This window comes from Brassica napus, chromosome C9 (assembly GCF_020379485.1).
Source record: "Brassica napus cultivar Da-Ae chromosome C9, Da-Ae, whole genome shotgun sequence".
Lineage (NCBI taxonomy): Eukaryota > Viridiplantae > Streptophyta > Magnoliopsida > Brassicales > Brassicaceae > Brassica > Brassica napus.
Window position 1 is genome coordinate 32,803,498 of NC_063452.1, and position 24,726 is coordinate 32,828,223.

Consider the following 24,726-nt stretch of genomic DNA (forward strand, 5'->3'; position numbering starts at 1 on the left):
CCTATCCGTTGCTGGTGTGGGTATGTTTTCGATGGCTTTTGTTTGATCTAAATAGCTTTTGTTTGATCTAAATAGAATTCGAACGAAGCTTTATCTCGGGAACATACGTTGCGACATTTTCTTGACCGAGCATGATTTGTTGCGGAAAGACATACTTGTATTATGCGGAGATTTGGACGTTAACTTCGTCGTAACCGTTTTCGACCCCAACAATAGACTTTCAGACATTGATTCCGTCGTGACCGATTTTGACCCCAACAAAAGACGGCCCAAAGAGACCTAAGACGTGACTCGAAGCCCACTTACGATTTCTTAACCAAAAGCCCGTAAATCGTAGGACGGTTTATGCTTGGTTCGCAAGGAAAAGGAAAGATAAATGTCAAGTTTCCGAAGATAATTACGAAGATCGGGAAAAATGGAATATTTCTATTTTTAAGCTATGACGGCTTAAGGGCAGAAGAGGAAATGCGTAAACCGACCTAGGAGCGAGTATATAAGGAGTCCTAGGCGAGAGGCACAAGGGATAACTTTTTTGACAAAAACTTAGCACTTAGAGCGATTTTAGGCAATTTTCCGTTTTTGTTATTCGAGCTACGACTCAATTAGGTTTTTGCCATTTTAGGGTTTTAGAACTAGGTATCTCGCCGATAGCTCTCGTTGTCCAGGCACTTACCTTGTTGTAAATGCTCAAAAACAGATTCAAAATAAGAACTATCTTGCTCTCTTTTTCGATTTCTTATTTTATTATTGTTCTCGTTTCGTGTTCTGATTGCTTGGCGTGTGGTATTAGCGGATATACGGGACCTCTGGGAAACTAGGGTTCTCTTACTTTCCTATTTTAAACAGGAATCGACAGTGCGAATTTTGGTTCCCATAGTTTGGCGCTAGAAGGAGGGGGACACAGATCAATCTAACCAGCAAAAGCCACTCAACGATCAGAAACAATATGCAAAACTCAACATGCGCGAACGTCATCTCGTTCAAGGGGGGAGCAACGGCCGATCAGGCCAAACCTCGTAACGATCTCCTTGTTATCGAGCTAATGATTCGTGACATCGATATCGCTAGGGTATTAATCGATACTGGAAGTTCGGTTGATATCATCTTCAAAGATACTATCGAGAAGATGGAGATCGATCCATCCGAAATCGTGGAAAATCCTAGCCCACTATTGGGACTCTCGGGAGCAACCACCATAGCTTTCGGATTGATTAATCTCGCAGTCAAAGCTGGGACCGTGAAGAGAATCACAGAGTTTCTAGTTGTAGACCGTCCCGCGTCTTACAACGTTATTATGGGAACGCCATGGTTGAATTCCATGCGCGCGATCCCATCAACGTAACACCTTTGCCTCAAATTTCCATCTCCTAATGGAATCGAGGTAATATGGGGAAATCCAAGAGTATCGCGGGTGTGTTTCGCCGCAGAACAAAAACGAAAAAGGCCAGACCTCGAAACCATTCCTAGAAAGGTGAAGAAAATGGCCTCCGACGAAAACACTCGAAGTCAGGATTTAGCGGAACTCTTCTGGCAATCCCATAAAATCATGGCCATAGAAGAAAAACGCGAACCAACTTGCGAACCCGTGGTGACGGTATGTCTCGACGAAGCGTTCCCAGAACGGTGTGTCGAGATCGGAGCCAATCTCTGCGAGCCCTTGAGGACAGAACTCATAACCTGTCTGAAAAAGAACATTAATACTTTCGCATGGGCTGCGGAGGATATGTCAGGGATCGACATTAACATAACATGTCACGAACTGAATATCGATCCAACTTTCAAACCAGTCAAACAAAAAAGACGTAAGCTAGGACCCTAACGCGCTTCCGCAGTAAACAATGAGGTCGAAAAATTTCTTAAAGTCGGATCGATAACAGAAGTGACATATCCAGACTGGCTCGCCAACCCTGTAGTGGTCAAGAAGAAAAACGGAAAGTGGCGAGTCTGCGTGGACTTTACTGACCTTAACAAAGCCTGTCCGAAGGATAGTTTCCCTTTACCGCACATTGATCGGCTGGTCGAAGCAACGGCGGGAAACGAACTTCTATCTTTCATGGACGCCTTCTCGGGTTACAAACAAATTATGATGAATCCCGACGATCGCGAAAAGACTGCTTTCATTACTGATCGCAGAACTTATTGCTACAAGGTGATGCCCTTCGGCCTCAAAAACGCCGGTGCAACTTGCCAACGACTTGTGAACCGTATGTTCTCCGAACAACTAAGTAAAATGATGGAGGTCTATATCGACGACATGCTCGTCAAATCCCTCCGGACAAGAGATCACGTATCACATCTTGAGCAATGTTTCGCCCAATTAAATTCCCATAACATGAAGCTTAACCTGGCAAAATGCAGATTCGCCGTAGCATAAGGAGAGTTCCTCGGTTACCTAGTGATATACCGTGGTATCGAAGCTAATCTGAAACAAATCGATGCATTGATTGAGATGGTTTGGCCCAAGAATAACCGGGAAGTCCAGAGATTGACCGGTAGAGTCGTAGCACTTAACCGATTCATTTCACGGTAAATGGACAAGTGTTTACCTTTCTACGATATCCTACGGGGAAATAAAAAAATCGAATGGTCGGAAGAGTGCGAAAACGCTTTCCTCCAGTCCTCGCAAAACCCGTGGAAGGAGAACCTTCGTTCTTATACATCGCGGTATCGGCTACGGCTGTGAGCGGCATCCTGATCAGGGAAGAGCGCGGCGAACAGAAACCTATTTTCTATATAAGCAAAACCTTGCTGGACACTGAATCCAGGTATCCACTAATGGAAAAATTAGCATGCGCAGTCGTAACATCGGTGCGGAAGCTAAGACCGTATTTCCAATCCCATACGATTGTCATCCTCACAACCTTCCCCCTACGGACAATTTTACATAGTCCGAGTCCGTCGGGCCGACTAGCCAAATGGGCAGTCGAGTTGAGCGAGTACGATATCGAATACCGACCAAGAACGAGTGAAAAATCCCAAGTACTCGCAGACTTCTTAGTCGAACTACCAACGGGGACCGTGACCAAGGAGGAACCAAATTCGACCTGGCTCCTTCACGTTGACGGATCCTCATCCAAGCAAGGATCAGGCATCGGAATCCGCCTCACGTCTCCGACCGGAGAGATCTTAGAACAGTCGTTCAGGCTGAAATTTCACGCGTTCAACAACGAGGCGGAGTACGAAGCACTCATCGCAGAGCTGCGTTTAGCTCACGGGTTGAAGATACGCAACATCCATGCCTACTGTGATTCCCAGCTAGTTGCAAGTCAATATAGCGGAGAACATGAAGCACGAGACGAAAGAATGGATGCGTATCTCAAACTAGTCCAAAATCTAGCCCAAGAATTTGACTGCTTCGCTCTTACGCGAATCCCCCGTTCCGAAAACGTACAGGCCGATGCTCTCGCGGCCCTGGCGTCAAGTTCCGACCCTGGTCTTAAAAGAGTAATTCTGGTCGAATTCATCGAACACCCAAGTATCGGACCACCAATCGTCGTCAACCTCATCGGGGATCAAGACGACGAGGTAGAGGAAGTTGCAGTACATCCGGAACCGGAACAATCCAATTACGGCTATGATACCCCATGGCTGCAAACGATTCGAGCCTACATCACCGACGGAAAATTACCTCCCGAAAAATGGGCGGCCCGCAAAATCCAAACGTAGGCCTCGCGTTACATAACGATCGACGGCAAAATTTACAAATGGAGATTTTTCGGACCACTCATGACGTGTCTGGAATGAGAGAAGGCGAGAAACGTTATGGAGGAAGTTCATTATGGGTCCTGCGGAAACCATTCTGGTGGAAGGTCACTAGCAGTGAAATCAAACGCCATGGATACTACTGGCCAACGATGATCAGAGATTGTGAGAAATTCGCACGAAAATGCCAAAGGCATGCTCCAACCAACCGACAACCAGCAGAAGTTCTTTCCTCCATTACGTCACCGTATCCCTTCATGCGCTGGGCCATGGACATCGTCGGACCTCTTCACAATTCAAAGCAAAAGTGTTTCCTCTTAGTCCTCACCGATTTCTTCTCAAAATGGGTAGAGGCAGACTCATACGCAACTATAAAAGATGTCCAAGTTGAAAATTTCGTATGGAAAAACATCATCGGTAGACATGGAGTTCCTTACGAGATCGTAACCGATAACGGATCTCAGTTCATCTACACCCGATTTGAGGCATTTTGCGAAAAATGGAAGATACGACTAAACAAGTCAACTCCCAGGTATCCGCAATGCAACGGACAAGCCGAGACAATCAATAAGACCATTCTTGACGGACTTAAGAAACGCCTAGAGGCTAAAAAAGGCAGGTGGGCCGATGAACTCGAGGGAGTCCTCAGGTCACATCGCACCACCCCGAGGCCAGCAACGGGAGAAATGCCTTTCGCTCTCGTATACGGAACGAAATGCATGATTCCTGGAGAAGTCAAGTTCCCTGGTGTTCGAAGAAGATTACTACCCAAACGAGAAGAGCTTAATAACACCTTGCTCTTAGACGATCTTGATCTCCTTAACGAGCGCCGGGACCGATCACTCGTTCGAATCCAAAATTACCAACACGCAGCCGCAAAATATTATAATTCCAACGTACGGAATCGTAGATTCAACGAAGGAGAGTTGGTCCTTCGCAAAGTCTTCCAAAACACCGTCGAGCGAAACGCGGGAAAACTTGGAGCAAACTGGGAAGGACCCTACAAGATCGTAAAAGTCGTTCGACTAGGTTCCTACGAGATAGCCAACACGCAAGGCGTAAAAATTCTTAGAACCTGGAACGCAATGCATCTCAAAAAATACTATCACTAAACGGGCCACTTTACAACTACCGAACTACGAGACGGCTTGATCTCCATAAAGAGTATGTAGGCAGTTTGTCGAAAGATGAATTCAGCTGTCCGCCCTCACTAAAAAGGGGGGAAGTGGGTACATATACTCTCAATTTCAAAATATCTGACCACACCCTCGATATTTCTGTAACTTTTTAACCGAGCGAATCATCTTCATTCGCATATTTTATTCGAGTCCTGAAAAAACTCGAAAATAAACCAGTCGTTAGGGAAAAAATCAACCTTCGGCACTGCGAGACGTCGCAAAAAACCGCCTAAAGAGTTGTTTCCCTACTGACAAAACGAAACCCTCGTCACGAAAAACAATATACGCATTATCATCTCAGCAAAACACATATTCTTCGAAAAGACCCAAACAGCAATATCTACCACCAAGTTCGTTGCTGATCACATCGAACTCTTAAACGTCCTAAACAAACGTGGCCATCTCACGAAGATGACCCTCGTACATCCGACACAAGGATAATAGCGCTATAAAAGAAATACGAAATTTTGGTCTAGCACTTCCAGTTGGCTTAAAAATTGTCTCTGGAGAGAGGCTCGATTCGTATCAGACAAGTCGTATAAGCCGAGAACCTATCGTGGACTTTGACTCGGTACGAATCAGGTTAAAATCGCAACAGATAAATCGATAGCCGGTTAGTCACCGCATAAATCTTAAAACCGAAAGTAAACCTAGGTCTTGCCCTAAACCCAGCGCACTGGTCTCTAACATCTCAAGGCATGGTATCAAAAAGATACGAGATCCTAAAACATGCCTATGTGTTTATATTCAACGTCTCCAGATATCCCGCGAAATCAGGATCTCGCAGAAAAACTCTCGAAACAGATCGCGAACAAAGCTTTTCACATCGAAGAAGGATATGAGACGACAACTCATTGTCTTCCTTCCATTCCTTACACTAACTCGCGAAAACGCAAATTGATTATCCTTTCATAAAAAAAAGCCGCAAAGCGTCAAGGATTCAAAGCCACAAACGGCCAGTCCCGAAACATGAAATAAGGCCATATAAGGCCAAAACATAAACACAAAAAAAAATCTCTCGCAAGAGATCATAACCATTACTATCATCTGTAACCTATGCCCCCTCTTCATCCATCGCCGCGTCCAAGCTCGGGGCCGCGTCGCCTCCATTTTCCCCGACCACGGGATATTTCCCCTCTGAGTCTTCCGAACACGTCGGAAGAAGACACGCGGATCTCAGGTCAGCCAGGACGAGATCGAAATCCCTGTCCGCGGCCGCCGAGTCTCCCTTGCAATCGGACAGCCTGGCCTCTTCGGCCTCTAAGGATGGAGGAGTCTCGCTCTGAAGGGCCCGGACTACGGCTATCCCGCCCTCGACAGTCGATAAGGCCAAGTCCCTGCCGCGGATGCACTCAAGGGAGCCTAGAAAATCGGAGATCTTCGTCAAACGAGCTTGGCCTCTTCGATCCTGCGACTCGTCAATCCTTCGCCACTCTCAATCTGACGCTGAAATCAGCGAACCTCCGAAGACTTGGCCTTTCTAGCCTTCTTCTCCTTAAGCAGAGAGCTCGCCGTCTTCCCAAGGTCCCTCTCGAGCACCCTGATCTCGGCCTCGAGCTTAGACACCTTAGCGGAATGAGAATCCTTGATAGCTTTCAGCATGGCTTCAGTTTCTAACCATTTTCCTTGCATCTCCGTCAGATCTCTCGCAAGACGACTGGCCTCAGAACCGCACTCGCTGATCATTCCATCGATCAGCGACACGAACTGCGAGGCAAGAGAAGACTTAGAGATAGGAAACCAAGCAAGGCCAAAAAAATGGAAATCCAAGGTGAGGGACAAACCTTTCCGCGGAGCCCCGACTCCAGATTCGAGCCTCCTCGCTGCGAAGATTCCCCGTCACCGCCCTTGATGAACTTCCTCTTCCGGCCCTTAGGCTGAACGACCGGAGCGGTACTGGGAGCACGCGGCGCCAGGATGATTTCTTTCCTAGCCGGGGGAGGAGGCATGGACTCGGCGGCCTTCTCTTTGTCCTCGACAAAGATCGGAGTCGTAGACGACCCAGTGGGCTGAACCGAAGCGTCCGGAACATACGGAACGCTCGTATCAACTTGAGTTCCTGCGTTCTCCCGAGCCTGAACCTCATCACCATGATCCGGAGTAACGGCCAGAGCAGAAGAGGACGGTAGCTCGGTGTCAGCTCAAACTGGTTCCTTTTCGGCTTTGTGGCGAGCCAGTTTCTCTCGGAAGGAAAGGTACCCGGCGACGCAAGCTGGTGCCTCGACGGAGGAAGCCGGAACCGAAGCTTGGGAGGTGGCCTCGCTCATATCAACGTCAAAACTTCTCTTGTCACCTTGGGAAGAAGACATCTTGATAGCTAGAGAGGATTTGGGAAGGAAAGGAAGATCTGAGAGAAATGAAAGATGGCGACTCACTACTTACATAAGTATGAGCTTAGGATTATTATAATATTTATGTATTTTCTCGTTGACGTTCCTCCACGGAATTCTGAATGTGAACTTCGTCCAATACGCCTATCTTGCCTAATTCGCCAAACCGCGCGCTAGAATCTCATCGCGATCCACAATTCTAACGAGCTGGGGGGCTAACTGTTGGGGTCAAAAACGGTTACGAAGAAGTTAACATTCGAATGTACGTAAAAACTAAGCAAGAACGTTTTTTCGAAAAATAAATCTTCGAAAAAGATTTATTTTTACGAAGAATCTTGCGGAGAAAACTCATTCACGAAAAATCGAAGAAAGACTCGAACAAAGTTGCCGCGTAGCAACCAGCGCACAAGCTGGTCGCTACGTAGCGACCGAGCTCTCACCGAAGCTCGGTCGCTACGTAGCGACCGAGCTCTCACCGAAGCTCGGTCGCCACGTAGCGACCGAGCACGTACACGGCTCGGTCGCTACGTAGCAACCGTGCTTTCTTAAAACATCGTTACGACATGAATCCCTGCATTCTCGTCTACTCTTTAATGCTATCTCCCGAAGACCGTGGCAAGCCCATTTCATGTTTCTCGTCATTTGAAGTCAACAATCGCACTTTACGATAAAAACTGCGGAAAGTTCGTTTTTATCGAAATAAGCCGTAATAAACATTTCGAGTCAAAATACGGCCCAAAGAGACCTAAGACGTGACTCGAAGCTCACTTACGATTTCTTAACCAAAAGCCCATAAATTGTAGGACGGTTTATGCTTGGTTCGCAAGGAAAGATAAATGTCAAGTTTCCGCGGATAAATACGAAGTTTTCGAAGATAATTACGAAGATCGAGAAAAATGGAATATCTCCATTTTTAAGCTATGACGGCTTAAGGGCAGAAGAGGAAAAGCGTAAACCGACCTAGGAGCGAGTATATAAGGAGTCCTAGGCGTGAGGCAAAAGGGAGAACTTTTTTGACAAAAACTTAGCACTTAGAGCGATTTTAGGCAATTTTCCGTTTTTGTTATTCGAGCTGCGACTCAATTAGGTTTTTGCCGTTTTAGGGTTTTAGAACTAGGAATCTCGCCGACAGCTCTCGTAGCCCAGCCACTTACCTTGTTGTAAACGCTCAAACACAGATTCGAAATAAGAACTATCTTGCTCTCTTTTTCGATTTTTTATTTTATTAATTTTCTCGTTTCGTGTTCTGATTGCTTGGCGTGTGGTATTAGCAGATATCCGAGACCTCTGGAAAACTAGGGTTCTCCTACTTTCCTAATTTAAACGGAAATCAACAGTGCGAATTTTGGTTCCCACAGATCTCATCAGACAGCACATTGGCCGTCAACATTATCGACATCAGTTCCCGAGAGACCAGTCCATGGATCCCAATGCCAGCTTTGAGTCCAGCGTTCTCACTTGGAGGATCTATCGATTTTAGCTTGGAAATTATTGGGCAATCCTTTGACCCATACTACGAGTACCATTACTCGCCAATGCCAATGGAGTCATCACCAACCAATCCCGGAACAGAAGCAAGGGATGTAGACATGGAAGTTCAACAATAGACCGAAAGGGGAGTTCAGATGATGGAAGGTACTCATAATGGGATGACCAGAACAAGTGGAGCTCTAGGAGGACAAGTGGGAAAAGGAGGTACTAGTGGAGGACCAGCATCAAATGTTAAAGACTCCCGCGACATTCCAACCGGGAAGGAATGCAATGTGTGTGGAGCAGGTGACCATCATAATGGGGCATGCACCAGGATTAGGAGTCAGCCAGACTTGAATACTTACCTGATCTGCAGCTCGTGTGAAACTCGTGGACACTTCGTTGCAGATTTTCCAATGACCAGCGTGATCCGAGCCGTACCCATCTCCGTCGTTCCCCCTGCCAGCCCTACTCGATCGGCCTCATCTGCAACGGGAGGATCAAACCGTAGAAACCGTGGCCATTATAGGAACCCTCGTCGTTAAGCTCGTGGGAGCTAAGGTAAGTGGGTAGTGATCCTTCTCTTTGCGTGTTGTGGCTGTTGTTTTGTTTTGTTGTTGTGTTGAGTGTGCAACCTTCTTTGTTGTGGCATTGAGGACTGTGTGTCCGGGTAGCAAATGTTGTTTAGTGTGTAGACCTTGCTATGTTGAGATAGTTAAGCTTCGCTTTAGGAAACCTTGTTTTTGTTTAGGATAGAGCGAACCCTAGAGTTTAGGAAGCCTGCCCTTATTTATAGCTATGTGATGTGTTGTAAGTGGGTGTGGTGTCGGAAGGACATGAACCCTGCCAAGGTGTACTCAAGAAGACTTGTGCGTGCATGAAGAAAATCTAGAACCAGAGGCGACCACGGTAAAGACCAGCAGCGAGTGTGCAAGATCAAATCAATCAGTGGTCGAGCTAGTGAAGAAGCAACCGAGACAATAATGGAAGCGTGAAGACTAGAGAGTGTATGGTGTATTTGGAATGGTGATCCCTCAAGGAGTCAAAGTTATTGAAGAACAAAAAGCCGAAGAGTCAGAGAAAAGATGTCAAGTGGAAGACCAATCCAAAGAAGTCTAATGGTGAAGCCCAAACCGTGTGAAGCCAAGAGAAAGAATGTGACGAGAATAGAAGATAAAGCCTCATCAGGTGTAAGATCAGAGGAGGATGAAAGGAGTTGAAGATGAAAGACAAACAAAGAGGTAATATGGTGCCGATGATCAAGATGAAGTTGTTTCCAAGGAGGGGAGACAAGAATGGAAATTCCAAGTAAAGAAATTATGGAGTTGATCGCATAACAAGCTGCAGTTGTGATGTGAGTAAATGGTGGTAGAAAAGTTTAATATCAAATGGTGGCATCAGTAGTAAAAGGAAGAAGCGGATGGTAGAAGCAGATAGTGACATCGACTACTTAGAACCAAGGAACATATCAAGGAAGCCGAAGAAAAAATCAGAAGGTGGCAACAGAAGATAGAAGTACCTTGTGAATTCGGGGACGAATTCATTTAAGGAGGGGAGAATGTAATACCCCTGGTCTATGGCATCAAGTCAACGCAAAGTAAACGACTTAGGATCGACCAACATTTGGAGTATTATGCTATATAGAGTTATGACTAGAGGTTCGGTCTAGTAGTTTTGGAGAACGGTCGAGCAAAAATCAGATTGGATCGCAGAGATAGAATCTGAGCTACGAAAGAGTCGTGGTCGAGCATGGAGAAAATCCAAAGTCGACAATTCAAGTAAGAATCAATCTCAATCATCAAGTCGGGGTAGTGGAAGATATTTTGTCGAATCAGGATCAAGTTTGGATGGGCCCATAAGGAGATGGTCGGTAGAGGTTTCAAAGATGGTCTATGCAGAGGTTTGGTAACGGTCAGAAGACGAAGGTGGCTACTATGAATCCAGGAGTTAGGGAGTCAATCTAGGAACCTTATTTAAGGTATTTGAATACATATTTGAGAGTTTGGTCAAGACAAAACCAAGATGGTCCGGAGGAAGACCAAGATGGTCCGGAGGAAGACCAAGATGGTCTGGAGGAAGACGGTTTTGGCCTATATGGTCGAAACAAGCTAGTTGAGGGCAAAGAAAGCCAAAAGGAGTTGTGCAAACATGGGAAAGGAGTTCAAAGGAATGTTTTACACATTTCCTCAACTTTTGGAAATGGTCAACTCAGATGTCAAAGTCAACTAAAGTCAAAGGAGAGAGAAAGAACCCCATTGGTCCATATAACCCATCCGAGCAACCAATAGGAGCATGCCACGTGGAGGGGACCAACTTCCTTCAATCCTGGAAATGATGTGGAATAAATCAAGGGATTTTATGGTGAAGAAATCAGGGGCAAAAGACATTTAGAGAGCAAGAAGACATGGAGATACCATTTGTTACCGAAATGGACTACGATTTGTAATCGGAGCTATGGGCTGAAGAAAGGCTTTTCTACATGAAACCCACGACATCTAAGCTTTATTTAGGACTCAGGGGAAGTATTGGATTGGGCTGGAGCACAAGGAAAACAGATTAGAGGATTAAAGACCCGAAAGTGTCAAAATGGGCCATTTTTGCGGTTTGGTTAAGGGAGGAGAAGACTAATGGGAAATTGTCAGGCACGAAAACGTCCATGCAGTGGTTCTTCCCCTACATACTGAGGTCTACAGGAGCAAGGGATACAAGCCTAAGAAGTAGGTTTCACATGTGTTAAGCTTAAAGGCCATTTTGGAGCGAAAAGGTGGTGAGGTGGAAACTAAACTTGGGAATCAAGTTTCGTTCTGATTTTTGGTTTAATATCTAGAAGATGGGACATAAATGATTTAAGTTCTAGAAGATGAGCCTAGATGGGAAGGTGGTTTAACTTCTAGAAGATGGGACGTAAATGATTTGATTCAGTGTACTTTCATGCAAAGGAGCTTTTGGAGTGTATTTTGGTCACAAGTGGAACTACATATGTCAAGTGCTCCCACCCCACTCTTTGGCTATAAATAGGACCCTTAGGTTTAGTTTTAGAAATTTAGAAACCCCCTGTGCCTTCTCTCTCAGTCGATCTTATGGTTTGTTCTTCAGAAAGAAAATGGCTAAAAATGATAAAATTTCTAAGTGAGTGAAGAGATGGTAGAAGGCTTTTATGTGTTGTTAATTGGTCATCTAGGGGTGATACCATGATTTATATGCATTGTGTTGTTAAGTGGTTAGATTACATGCATGCATTGTTAGTTTTGTAGTTGCATATGTTATGGTGTTGTGTAGCATGTAGATTTGAGTAAAACTCTCTTATGCCGGTTCATATGCATTGCATGTAGTGTAGTTGGTGATTGCATAGAGATTTGAGTGAGACTCTCTGTTATGCCGGGTAGTTATTTAGTGTGTCACTTGTTTTAGAGTTGGCGAGTTGGTCGGTGTATCCGGTCCAGCTCGCCCCTTCGGCGAGTTGGACCATGGGTGTTTCGCTGTTCGGAATCTGTTGTCCGAGGCTTTGTGTAACCTTTCTCGAATACTTATCGTGTGAATCCTTTTCGGAATTGTTACGAACTTGATTTTGGGTTTTCACACGTCTCTATTCTTTTGAATTTTACATCTTCTTTTGAAAGAGGACATTTCTCTGGAAGTTTTCTGACGTTGATTTCGTCGTGACCGATTTTGACCCAAACACTGAGATTCTTTCATGAATCATAGCGCTTACTTGTTCAGAAACCATCACACATTCTGTTCCGTTGGTCGAAAACCTCCAGCGCCATATCTTTAACGTACTTTTTGATTGGAAGAGAAATTTGTTTGGCGTCACTGAGTGGCAGCCCGACAATTATCTTGTTGAATGCTTTCTTGCATATAGCTTTTTCAAGTTCTCGTTTCGCTTTCATTTGGGTGGGAGGGAATGGAGTCTTGGGTCTATATATTCTTGATACAGCTGGTTTGAATGACTTAAACGGTTGGGGATCCGGATGGACACGGTGTCGATCGACACTTTCAAGTTGTTGTCGATTGATACTCTCATCAATCAGCAATTCGACTTCCTTTTCATCAAGATCGGGTTGCACTTCTTCTAACATTTCAGCTCGATCTAATTCCAGCATTTATTTTCTCATATGTGGGGTGAGTTGTCTTCCACTTCTCAATGTAACGACATTAACCAGATGTCTTGGATTAGTGTCAGTTTTTCCAGGAAAGAATCCTTCTTCACTTATGACAAGCCAAGTGTTATGTGCAACTTTGCTATCCACTTTCTTGACATGAGCACTGAAAACTTCAAACTTCTTATCTAAATTAGAATACATGGAATCCAATCTTACATCCTCATTCACACTCATCTTCTGCTGGCCTTTCAAAACTTCTCCCATTATAAATTCCACTATGACTTCGTGAGTATGTGCTTCCTCGTAGCCTCTTGTAAAGCTCATGTTTCTCTGCTGATCAACAAATCTCTGTTCACGAAAGCTGGTCTCATCGATGAGGTCTACATTCTCTTCTTCATCTCATTCACTTGAAAAGACTGGACTCTCATCGGTGAATTTAACTTGCTCCTTTCCAATTACGAAAGCATGAACTGAATCTGATGTTGCTTTCACTTTAGATATCCGATCTCCATTCAAATTCTCGGCCATCTTCCTCCTTTCTAGATCAGTCTTCTTGGCACTAGTGCTAGTCGCCACATTTTCAATGAGCCTCGTAGCTTCTTCAGAGCTCCTAGTTTTGAAGTTCCCATGATTCGCAGCATCCAAGGTCGATTGGTATGTCCAATCGAGACCTCTGAAGAAAATATTAAGTAGCTGAATCTTGGAAAAACCATGGTGTGGGCAGTCTCGCTGGTAGGCTCTGAATCTTACCCAAGAAGCCTTAAAATCTTCAGTAGTGCCTTGGAAAAAAATTATAGATCTTTTGTGCATCATCGAAGAAGTTCTTGAGGAAGGCACTTCTGATATCACTCCAGCAAGTCAAAGATCGTGGCTGCAATTATTTCAGCCAGTAAGTCGCATCTCCAGCAAGAGAGTGCAGGAAGAGCTTACAGAATAGGTAGTGTTCAGAGACTCTGTGCACCTTGATGTTTGACACAAAGTCCTCAAGTGCTTCGATATGGTCTATTGGATTTTCTATCTTGTGTGAAAATATCAGCTCAATCTCACCGTGGGAAGGTCGCCATATATAGATAAACATTTGACTCGTCTGTGCAGTTATGCACCTTAAAAGACTCCAAAATCACCAAAGTTCTCCAAAACGTACATGAACCTGAAAACACTCTAAAACATACCCCAAATACATATAATAGTCTATAAAAAACACATATACCATGGTCTAAAAGTGGTAAAATCCATGGTATATTACTTTCTCTTGTTTCACTCGATTGGAGTCATCGTTGAAACTTTACGATGAAAACCGCAAAAACTTGTTTTCTCGTATAAGTTCAAACTGATTGTATAAAACGGTAATGGTTAACTTAAACACCAGATGCCTTAACTATACGATTGATTTAAACTCTTTATAAAACTGGCGTCGTACCAAATGCGATATCTCAAAGAAATCGTAAAAACGCTCAAAGTTGTGAAAACGGCCCATAGGGGGTCTAAAACGTAGCCAGAGGCCCACTTGCGATTTTAGACGAGAATAAGACCAAGATTACAATAATGGTTTATCTTTTACTCATAGGAGAAGATAAATGTGAATTATCTTTTACTCATAGGAGAAGATAAATGTGAAATATCCAAGCATAATTAAGAAGATCGAGAAAAATGAAATATTCCCGCAAAGAGATAGACTTGGGCCAAAAGGAAAAAGGTAAAAAGGGGCAACCGACCTTCAAGACCTATATAACTAGAGCTGGAGCAAGGAGCGCCGGGATCCAAAAATTAAGACCGAGAGATTTCCTGTTAACGTAGAAGAAATTAGGACTTAGGTGGCTAGACGAGCAAGTTCATACGTAGAACGTTTTATTCACTTCTGTTTTGCGATTCTCTTTGTTAGCAGTTCTCAATCCATCCAGTTTTTGGTGATATCCTGTAACTCTATTCTTATCAATCAATAAAACGCCACTGTGAAATCTCAATCGATATTTCTATTATCTATATCTTTTTCGTATTCGTGTGTTTTCACAGAGATCTGGGACCTCTGGGACATTTAGGTTTTTCAAAACTTTTTTAATTTAACGGAAATCGACGGTATGAATTTTGGTTCTCACATCTGCAAACTCTACGGTCAGCTTTGGTGGCTCTATCTGAAGGCCTAGTCTCTCAGCAATGTCCTTAGACATAAGACTAACCGCTGAACCAGTGTCACATAAATAATCAGGGAACTCCGCTCCAAATATAGAGCATGAAACTATAAACTTTCAAGGGTCTTCCAACTTAGAAAGCTTCTTAAGCGACAACGGTGCATTCACTTGATGTACAGCTCTTCAATCTCCTCCCTTGTTTCTCTAGTGTTGGTGAAGAACTGATTAGATGTTACCTACTCCAAGCATCTTTAAACGACATAGTAGGAGCAATTCTTTTTACCCCTTTTATGGAATCAAGCCAAAGTCCTTTCACTGATAGACTCTTTCAGATGATGTGGCACAGCAAAGCGTGGGGTTCTTGGTACAAATACTCGCTCAAATCCAGAAACTTGAGCATTTTTCGGTACCATAGGACCAGGATCTATCGATCCATCATATGCAACTTCTTCAGTATTCCCACTCTCTAAAATCGAGATAACAATGCAATGGGCTCCGGGGTTCACCTCTGATTTCCCTGGTAGAGTGCCAGAAGGTGCTATGTCGTTTGATGAGGTTTGAGCAACTTCTGTTTCCAATAACTTCGTATGGGTTTTCAAAGTTTCAAATTTCCCATTCAACTCTCCATAGAAACTGTCAACCTTGTTATTGATGTATGAAGTGCTTTTTTCTGACCCTCTATCACCATCTGCAGCATCTGCTTGATCTCACTTTCTTGAGAAGACTGAGAAGATGATGCAACCCCTTGATTCTGGAAATTGTTGTACTATTTCTTCTTCTGAAAACCAGAATTGTTTCCCTCGAACTGATTTTTATTCTGAAAACCTAGGTTCAAAACTTTCTGATTTTGTTGGTTTCCAAAGTTTTGATTGCTGGTAGATCCCCTGACCACCAATGAATTTCACATCAGCTTGCAGATCTGAATCATCAGCAGTAAGCTCCTGGTTAATCTGATCACTCTGATCTCCCACGACATTAACTGACTTCCGATCTCTCTTCATAAGCATCTCAATGTCGGCATTCAGCTCTTCAATCTTCTGAGAATCATACCCATAATTTTTCTTGACTCTATCTAACTCTGACCTGCGATTTGCTTGACTAGATGACAGGTTGTCTATCAAGATGTAAGCTTCTTCCACTGTCTTGGTTATGAAGTCGTCACTACTAGCAGTGTCCATGGCATTCTGATGGTTCTCATTGACCCCATGATAGAAGTTATTCAGTAAGTTCACATCAGTGTAATCATGGTGGGGGTAATCCGCGTGTACTCCTTCAAACGCTCCCAACCCTCATGAAAACTCTCAGAACCAAACTGTTGAAACTTTCAAATCTTACTCTTCAGATATGTAGACCTCGACTTAGTAAAGAGGTGTCCCAAAAAAGCAGCCTTTGTCTCCTCCCAAGTAGTAAGAGAACCTGGTGCTAAAGACTTCAACCATTCGACAGCCATTTCAATCAAGGAGAAAGCGAACAGTCTGCACTTCAAAGCACCCTCAGGAACTCCATTATGCATGTTGGTGTTGCACAGTCGCTCAAAATGCTCCAACTGATGCATTGCGTTCTCAGAAGGAAGCCCATGAAACTGGTTATGATGTACCAAATTAGTGAGACCAGTATTGATCTCAAAGTCTCTCCTCTCAATAGGAGGTGGGCGAATCCCGTCACGATCTGTGTAGAAAGCATCAGGGGTGTCATAATACGCAAGTGTCATCCTAGGTATCCCCTAATTCGCAGCATGTTGTCTCGCAGCTACACCAAGATGTTGATTGTTACCAGCATTGTTGCCATTTTGTCCACCAACAGGAAGTAAATTCTGGCCATTGTTGTTACCCTACCGATTTCGAGGATTATCTTTAAACTGGTTGTTCTGGTTGTCATCCATGTCAATCTTTTCAATTTCTTCAACTTCCTCAACAGTTGCAGGTTTTTTTTTCCCTCCGTCTCTCAAGGCGACAAAACTCCAACTCCAACGATATTAAATTTGATGATCTTTGACTCCTAGTATGAAATCTGCTCATATACCGGAGAGCACAAACAAAGAAAAACAAGGAATGTTAAACAAAATATAAGAAAATGCAATAATTTGAAATTGTTGTTTAACTCTAAGTTAACCAATTGGTCCCTAGCAACGGCGCCAAAAACTTGAAAATGTTAGGTTTTAACCTGATTATCTAACTGCAAGTATACAGTGAAATACACAGTCGTAATGCATAATTGAATCCATAAGGACCGATGACCACACGTAGAGTAGCAAACAAGTTACTAGCTAAAGCGATCAAAGAAATTTGTTGGTTTGGTTTTCAGTTTCTTAATTCAAATAAGCAAGAGCAAGCAAACAGGAGGCAATCAAAACGAGTTTGTAAATAATTAAAACAAATGTTGTGCACTGGTTATTCTCAGGGATCTCTCTTCAGTAATGATCATGCAACAAACAAGACATGGAAACAAAGTACAACAACGTCTCGATCTCAAATCACAATATTAGAATTAACCTACTAACACCCTATGCTCAAAATCCTAAATGCTAGCTTTCACTGTATCGCAGATTTTAAACAAGCGTTAGGTTCTGGTTTGATCAGTTTCGATTTTTAATGTGTTGAAAACACAACACATCACTACGCTATGATCAACTAAAGAAAATTGATGTTTTATTGATAAATTGATATTGGGAACAGAAGATGCTTGTCAGCGATGGAGTGTGAATATCAAGAGAGTATATTTTATCTATATGGAATCATTATTTTCCCGTTTCTTTGGCTCTTTCTTCTCCTTTTATAGGTCTTTCCGGCGGATCATAACGGTGACGCATCTCCGGCAAAGATTAGGTGATTTTATGATTGTTTTTTAGTACCTTTAATTTTTGTACGTTTACGTTGACTTGTCGAGCTTTGGTGTGTTAGATTCCTTGAGCTCGGGTGGGACTTGACCTTCCTAAGCCTATGTTTACATTTTGGGCCTGAATGATAATCGATTTTCGGCTTTATCGTATTCGGGTTGAAAGTTCGGACCGGATCTTGAGTACATACCGGCTCTAACAATCAATATGTTTTTTTATCATAAAAGTGATTTGCTCTTATCTAAAGGCAAAGCCTATGAATCACACGTTTATCAAGAAACGGACTGGAGTGTGTGTGCCAACGAAAAAAAAATAATATCTTTACTCGTTAATTTAGGCCAGTAACTAACGCTTCTTAAGCGATTATTTCAGCTAGTGAATTCCAAATCGTGCTCATACTTTGAATGGAAGATGACCTAGATTAATCTAATCCAATATTAAGTTTCATTCGATTTTAATAATATTCATGTCAACTATAAACATTTAGGGTCTGATTCGTGACCATTCTGAAAATAAGAAGAACGAATAAGAAATGAACGTAGAAGAATAAAATTGAATGAATGAAAAAAAATGATTGTTCCATCACATATTTAACAAGAAAGAATTTTATTCTTTATTTCTCTACAAAACAAAATGGTAGAAAATGAGAAGAAAAAATTATTCATTATAAATGATGATTTTTTTTTTAAGAATATTAGAAAATGAATTATTCATCGTCGTTATTTGGTTACCATTCATATCCGTAGTTTTCTCAGTATTCAAACAAACTCTTCGACATCGTCTCTACTTTCAAAGGCTTTCAAAGATGCTTGTCAATCTATACTATTAAAGCAGGATCCTATTGTCATAATTACCTTAGGGGCATATTTCTTTCACTAACATTGCATGTTTCATTAAGGGCAATTAAGTAATATTAATAACAAATCTATATTGGGTCATTATTTTTGGATCCAGCCCAAATCAAATCTCTATTGGGCCATTTGGGCCTATTAAAAAATCAGATTCAATTCTCACCTTTTTTTTTCCTTTGGACCATTGAGTCCAAGTTCAAATAATTTTTTTTCAACGATTCTTAATTATTATTTTTTTTTTCTTAATATAATTTAAGCATTCATAAAAATAATTGAATTTTTTTATTGAAAAGTATAAATCTTTATTAAAAGTATATAATTTTTTAATTAAAATATTAACCCCATAATAAAATTAATTTATCAGAGTTATACCAACTTAATTCATTAAAAAAATAAAGTTTAATTTTTTTAACATAAATAGTCATTTAAAATGAAATACGATAAATAAAGATAAAATTTTTAAGTCTTTTATAAAATAAAACACAAATATATGAAAATGTGACATTTACTAAATATTTGTCAATTGAAAAAAAAAACAAAAATAAACCCGCGCTTTGAAAGCGCGGGTCAAAATCTAGTAATTAGCTTATAGCTGGCGTCTACCGGATGACATTTTACTTCAATACTAAAGCACGTCTATTTTCGTAATTTGACCAAGTTGAAATTGTTTTCATTTCCAATGAGATTCCATAAGCACAAAAGATAACACATTAGTTATTATAAACCATAAAATTTAAAATAAACACCAACAAACTTGGAAACGTAAATAACATAAAAACAATACAAGAAAGAAAGATAGAGAAATTTCCCTTCTTGGAAATTTGGTGTTCAAAAATTGAGAGCAATTGACTTTTCTTTTTGTTTCTTTGATTGCTTCATGGGGGTTCCAATCAAGTACTATTAGTCACACCTTTGTTATGTGCACAAGGATTACCACCACCATCCGTTGATATTATGCTGGTGATCGGCAGCTCCTGCATTCCTATTTTCTCCTCCGTCGTCGAAATCACTTCGTCCTTAGCTTTTCCCCAAACGACGCTGTATAGCCCAAAAACGATGAAAACCGCCCCGATTATACTGCATTTACCATATCAAACGACTAATTAACAAACGATTTATCAAAAGATCATTCGTAAAATCATGAATGACATATTATCAACCTTCCGAGATGGATCTTTTCGGCCAAAACTAACGCGCCAAGGAAGGCAGTGATGATCATGCACATGGGACTAAATGACGTCGTAAATACTGGGCCTCGTTCTCTAATCACAATGCTTTGTATGTAATACGCCATTCCCGAACAAACCACTCCCTGATATTAACCATTAAATTTAACTTACTATCACAGAGTACATACACTAGTAATTATTCGTAAATGCTGGAAAACTTACGGAGTAAACAGCTGCGAGCGTGCCCGAGTCCATACCAATTTTCCATGCGCTAAGGTCACGAACCATCACCAGGGAAGCAGCGGTGTTTAAGATCGTCCCCATGCCGCATATCCACATCACTAATGATAGCTCCGCCGGATATTTTTTCAATGTGAATGACTGAAAATTTTACCAAATTTACAGTATTAATGTTTTCTTCAATACCCATGCAAATCTTATGTTTCCAAACATAAAATAACTTCAAAAATCTAGTTGTCTTTTTTTCTGGACACTTTGTGGTCAAAATGGGAATGCGACTCAATCCATAGACTCGACCAATAAACCGAGTTTTTTTTTTATTTTCTGTTTTATATTAGAATGATTAAAAATAGAGAAATTCACTGGGATAAACCTAAAATTGTTTTTGTCACAAATATAGACTTTAAAAATAAAAATGATCAAAATAAACTTAAATATTTTGTCAAAAAAAATAAATATACACTTATATCCCTATGGTTAATTAATTTAGACATTAGGATTTAGAGTTAAAGGATGGAGTTTAGGGTTTAGAGTTTAGGGTTTAGAGTTTAGGGTTTAGGGTTTAGAGTTGAGGAATGGGGTTTTGGGGATAAGATTTTAAATTTTTAAAAATAAAAAATTTTAAAATTTTCAAAATAAAAAATGTTATTTTGATCATTTTAGTTTTTGAAATCTATTTTTCCGACAAAATTTCAAAAAGACTATTTGAGAGAATTGCCCATAAAAATATCATGATATGAAAACGTATATATGGACATGTAAATACAAAACACAAACTTGGGTTTTAATAAAAGTAAATAATGTTTGCTTACTTGTAAAATGAAGAAACCTGCCCAACTGATGATGCTACCCATCACGGCTAATGTTCCCGTAACCCAATGTTGGTCGGTGGTCTCTGAGGAGGATCCGCCATGAATAGATGTATGAGCGGCCTTGATGAGCTCGATGGCTGGACCTTTGTATAACGTCATTACCATTGCCCCACCCACCGTTATTGCTGTTCCAATCACCTTTGCAAGACTACGTATCTTCTTCAAATTCACAGTTTCTAACCTGATTGTATAAGGTAGATCTATAATCAGTAACAATAAAATTGTGAAAACTTGTTTGTTAATTAGTAAACATAAAATTGCGAAAGTTTTTTTTTATTTTTTTTAGTAAGCATATAATTGTGAATTAACATTTTGTTAGTAAAAATCGAATCCATTTGTGTACAAAACGATAGGAACTTCTAGTGGATATTATAATGACACCCATCGCAAAAATCGGAGTAAAAGTAAGTAATAAAAGTAGAAAATGATTATTTGCTTGGTTTTGGTAATAAGAAGAAAAATACCTGAAAATGACGGCCATTATGAAGGTGACGGCGGGAAGTGCATTAACAAAGGCAGAACTGTACGTTGCTGATGTGGCTTTCATCCCTATGTAGTAGAAGTTCTGGTCCATAAGCGGTCTGAGTAGACAATCAACACTTACAACTTGTCAATTTATTATTATTGTATATTTTAATCATATGCTTTTATTTTTCATCATTCACTTTAAAGATACGCATAGCTATGAGAAGACGGCAATGGGTGATGATCTCATCAAAGAATATTCGCGACTAGAATCTCTTAGTATGAATATTCAACCAATTTTTTTCTTTTTCGTTTAAATCAATATAGTTCAGGGTGGGCGTTCGGGTATCCTTTCGGATTCGGATCGGGTATTTCGGATTTTCGGATATTTCGGTATGGAGGTGTAGAACCCGTTCGGGTATTTCTGTACTTCGGGTCGGGTTCGGATATTTTTAGTTCGGGTTCGGTTATTTCGGATCGAGTTCGGATATTTAGATTTTGAAAACACAAAATTAAATTTTCATTTCTCAAATTTCTTGTATTTAAAAATATAACTTTCACTTAACTAATTTTTTTATTTTTAATAGATTGAATGGTTAATAGATTTCGACATAACATTTTGAAACTAAAAAGACATTAATTTGGTTATTGTTTTTAAATTTTTGATGTAAGTTTTTGTTAATTCTTGAAATAAAAAGCTTGACATGCATTTTAAGTGAATAGCAAATCATTTTTTCCGTAATTGTACGTAGATCATATGAACTTAAAATATGTGTAGTATCAATATAAATATTTTATATAAAATGAGAGATGTAAATTATAAATATAAGGTTAATTATACATATGTTCGGTTATTTTTGGATATCCATTCGGGTTTGGATATTATCCGTTCGGGTTCGGATATCCAATCTCTCCTAATTCAATATCCGTTCGGATATTCTGCTACTTCGGTTCAGATTTCGGTTCGAATTTTTTGGATCGGGTTCGGATGCCACTTCTGATATCGGGTAAAGTGCCCACCCCTAGTTCAGACTAATCTCGAAGGTTTGCAGAAAGCAAGGTGTGTTTTTTACTTCTTAAAACGTTTATAACGGCCAAAAGAAATTCACCGTAATCTTCGTAGATGGTGGCCTTCATCTAAGGGGCAAATCATCTACCCACTCGTATATATAAACCATTAACAATACATTTTTGTTCAAAATTCATTTATAATAAATATTTTAACTTCGTTTATGTATAACCTTTTAGTTAATCGATTGAGACGGATAAGAATCAAATGTAGAATTTTTTAATGAAAAATAATATCACTTCTTTACGAAAGAAAACACAGCAACATCATATAAACGTATGTTGCTGTGTTATAGAGACACTTACAATCATATAAACGTATTATTCAAATTATAGTATTATATAAACGTATTATTCAAATTATAGTATTATATATCTCTGCATAAGCTATTACGTGAAAAGAGGATAAAGGTTTTTGTATACGGAGCTTACTCTAGGATTCCGAGGGCAAGGATCCTAAGGAACAATGGCCATGTCATCTTAGGCCTTATTTTCCTGAAAAGTGGAAATAATAGTTATATAAATCACTAATTAATATAGAGACACTTACAATCATATATAGCTTTCATGGCTCTAGATCATATAACCAAACCATGCATACACGGTTTAACCATATGGAATCGATTGAAGAACATAAATATAAAAACAATTTTGATTATGAAAATTTTGCAGGGAGAAAAATAATACAAATTGGTTCTTTTATTGAGTGGATCTTTGTTAGTTATCATGATACACATTTGTGTGGAAATTAGAAATGTTTTAACAACTTCGTGTTTTTATATACATATCCGTAAGGTGACAATATTTATAGTCTCGTATAGCCTCAAAATACTCGAGGGCAGACCACGCAATTATAACACATAAATACCTTTCGAGAATGAGAGCAAAAGGAGCCATGACGATTGTAGCGACAACATGTCGGTAGGTAGCAAGGACCCAATGGTTCATACCATGCTTGAAGGAAACCATAGTTATGATGTACATGCCTGCATATCCGAATTGGAGTGATATGATCGCTATTATTGGCTTCAGTTTATCAACTTTCCCACATTGCTTCTCCCCTCCCTTCATTTTCTCTTTATTTGAGAGATATACGTACACTTATGTATTTATTTACGTATGTATGTATATGATCCTAGATAGAGGATCTTGTTTCTCTCTCTAGTTACAATATATTTGGTGAACAATGAAGAGTTACTTGTTTGATGCAGGAAGAAACCAAGTGGAAATGGCCCTTCTTATAGTCATCAAAAGTTGGAATAAAAAGAAAAATAACAATATATCGTAATACGGCTACGTATCTTCTCGAATATTATAATGCAAAATATGAGTAATATTATTATTTTCGCTTTCCAAAGATGAGTTATTATACAGTTGATAATATTTTCGTAAATGGATACAATATTAGGTGTGAATATAAAATTTCAAACATAATAGAAAAATAGAACAAACATTATTTATATCATTGTTCTAAAAAGGGGTTTAGGTGACCGTTTAGGTAGACGCTATCCTTTATAAAACATTAATAATTACTTTCTAAACTGTTTAGATAATTATAATATTAATAAAATAAATAATTGCATTATTTATAATATTATTAATAATTAGAAATTAAAATAACTGGTATGTATAATATAAAATTTTATGAAAACAAAATAATGTAGATCTTATTATTTGTACACCGCTAAACTGATAATTTAGGCATGCATAAATGAAGAACTTATTACTAAATTAGATTTCGTAGAGAAAAATAACATGTTTTTGTAACTTTAAAAAATCACTTAAAAAAAAATTACTTGAAAAATAACATGTTACATATAAAAACTCACTTGAAAAAATCACAATGCAAAAGCTGTCATTCCTTATTCTTTTTTTTTTTGACATCCATTCCTTATTCTTAAAGTACTATATATATATAGTACAGTTCCGTCACGGATAATTTTAACAGGATTCCTCTACATTAGATGTTAGGCAGATTACTTAGCTGAAGATAGCTTTTTAGTTTCTGAAGATTTTTTTGAGAAAACTCACTAATATGCTTTCAATGCTCAGTCTAAGGTGTATCTGATGTAATATTTTTTCTTGAGTTAAATTTAACATATAATTAAAGTTACACACATAAAGTTACACACATATATATAGTGCAGGAGAGAGAGAGAGAGAGGGGGAGAGAAGAGAGAGAGAGAGAGAGCGAGGAGAAATGAAAGAGGAGAGAGAGAGGAAAGAGAAGAAGAGAAAAGAGAGAGAGAGGAGAGAGAAGCGAGGAAAGAGAGAGAGAGAGGAAGAGAAAAAGAGAAGAGAGAAAAGAGAAGA

At 40.2% G+C, this 24,726-nt stretch overlaps 1 protein-coding gene and 1 non-coding gene across 2 annotated transcripts; one reads left to right on the forward strand and one right to left on the reverse strand.

The window, feature by feature from the left end:
- Positions 1–16,151: 16,151 nt before the first annotated feature.
- On the forward strand, positions 16,152–16,257 carry LOC125593702. The gene has a single exon (XR_007329600.1). It is a non-coding gene; the product is annotated as a small nucleolar RNA R71 (small nucleolar RNA).
- A 2,990-nt stretch (positions 16,258–19,247) lies between these two features.
- On the reverse strand, positions 19,248–23,629 carry LOC111204651 (WAT1-related protein At4g08300). Its single transcript, XM_022699837.2, has 7 exons — positions 23,282–23,629; positions 22,846–22,908; positions 21,345–21,461; positions 20,821–21,061; positions 19,991–20,149; positions 19,760–19,911; positions 19,248–19,676 (listed from the first exon to the last, which is right to left on the reverse strand). The coding sequence occupies exons 1-7, from the start codon at positions 23,482–23,484 to the stop codon at positions 19,490–19,492; spliced, it is 1,122 nt and encodes a 373-aa protein (XP_022555558.1). The 5' UTR covers positions 23,485–23,629; the 3' UTR covers positions 19,248–19,489.
- Between the last annotated feature and the right edge of the window lie 1,097 nt (positions 23,630–24,726).

What these genes read in the sequence shown, in the direction of transcription:
- LOC111204651 (XM_022699837.2), bottom strand. Translation starts at nt 23,484, where the DNA reads ATGAAGGGAGGGGAGAAGCAATGTGGGAAAGTTGATAAACTGAAGCCA. An exon ending in ATAATGGCCGTCATTTTCAG is followed by an intron (nt 21,062 to 21,344) that starts GTATTTTTCTTC and finishes TTATACAATCAG; the next exon opens with GTTAGAAACTGTGAATTTGA. An exon ending in GAAAAGATCCATCTCGGAAG is followed by an intron (nt 19,677 to 19,759) that starts GTTGATAATATG and finishes TGGTAAATGCAG; the next exon opens with TATAATCGGGGCGGTTTTCA.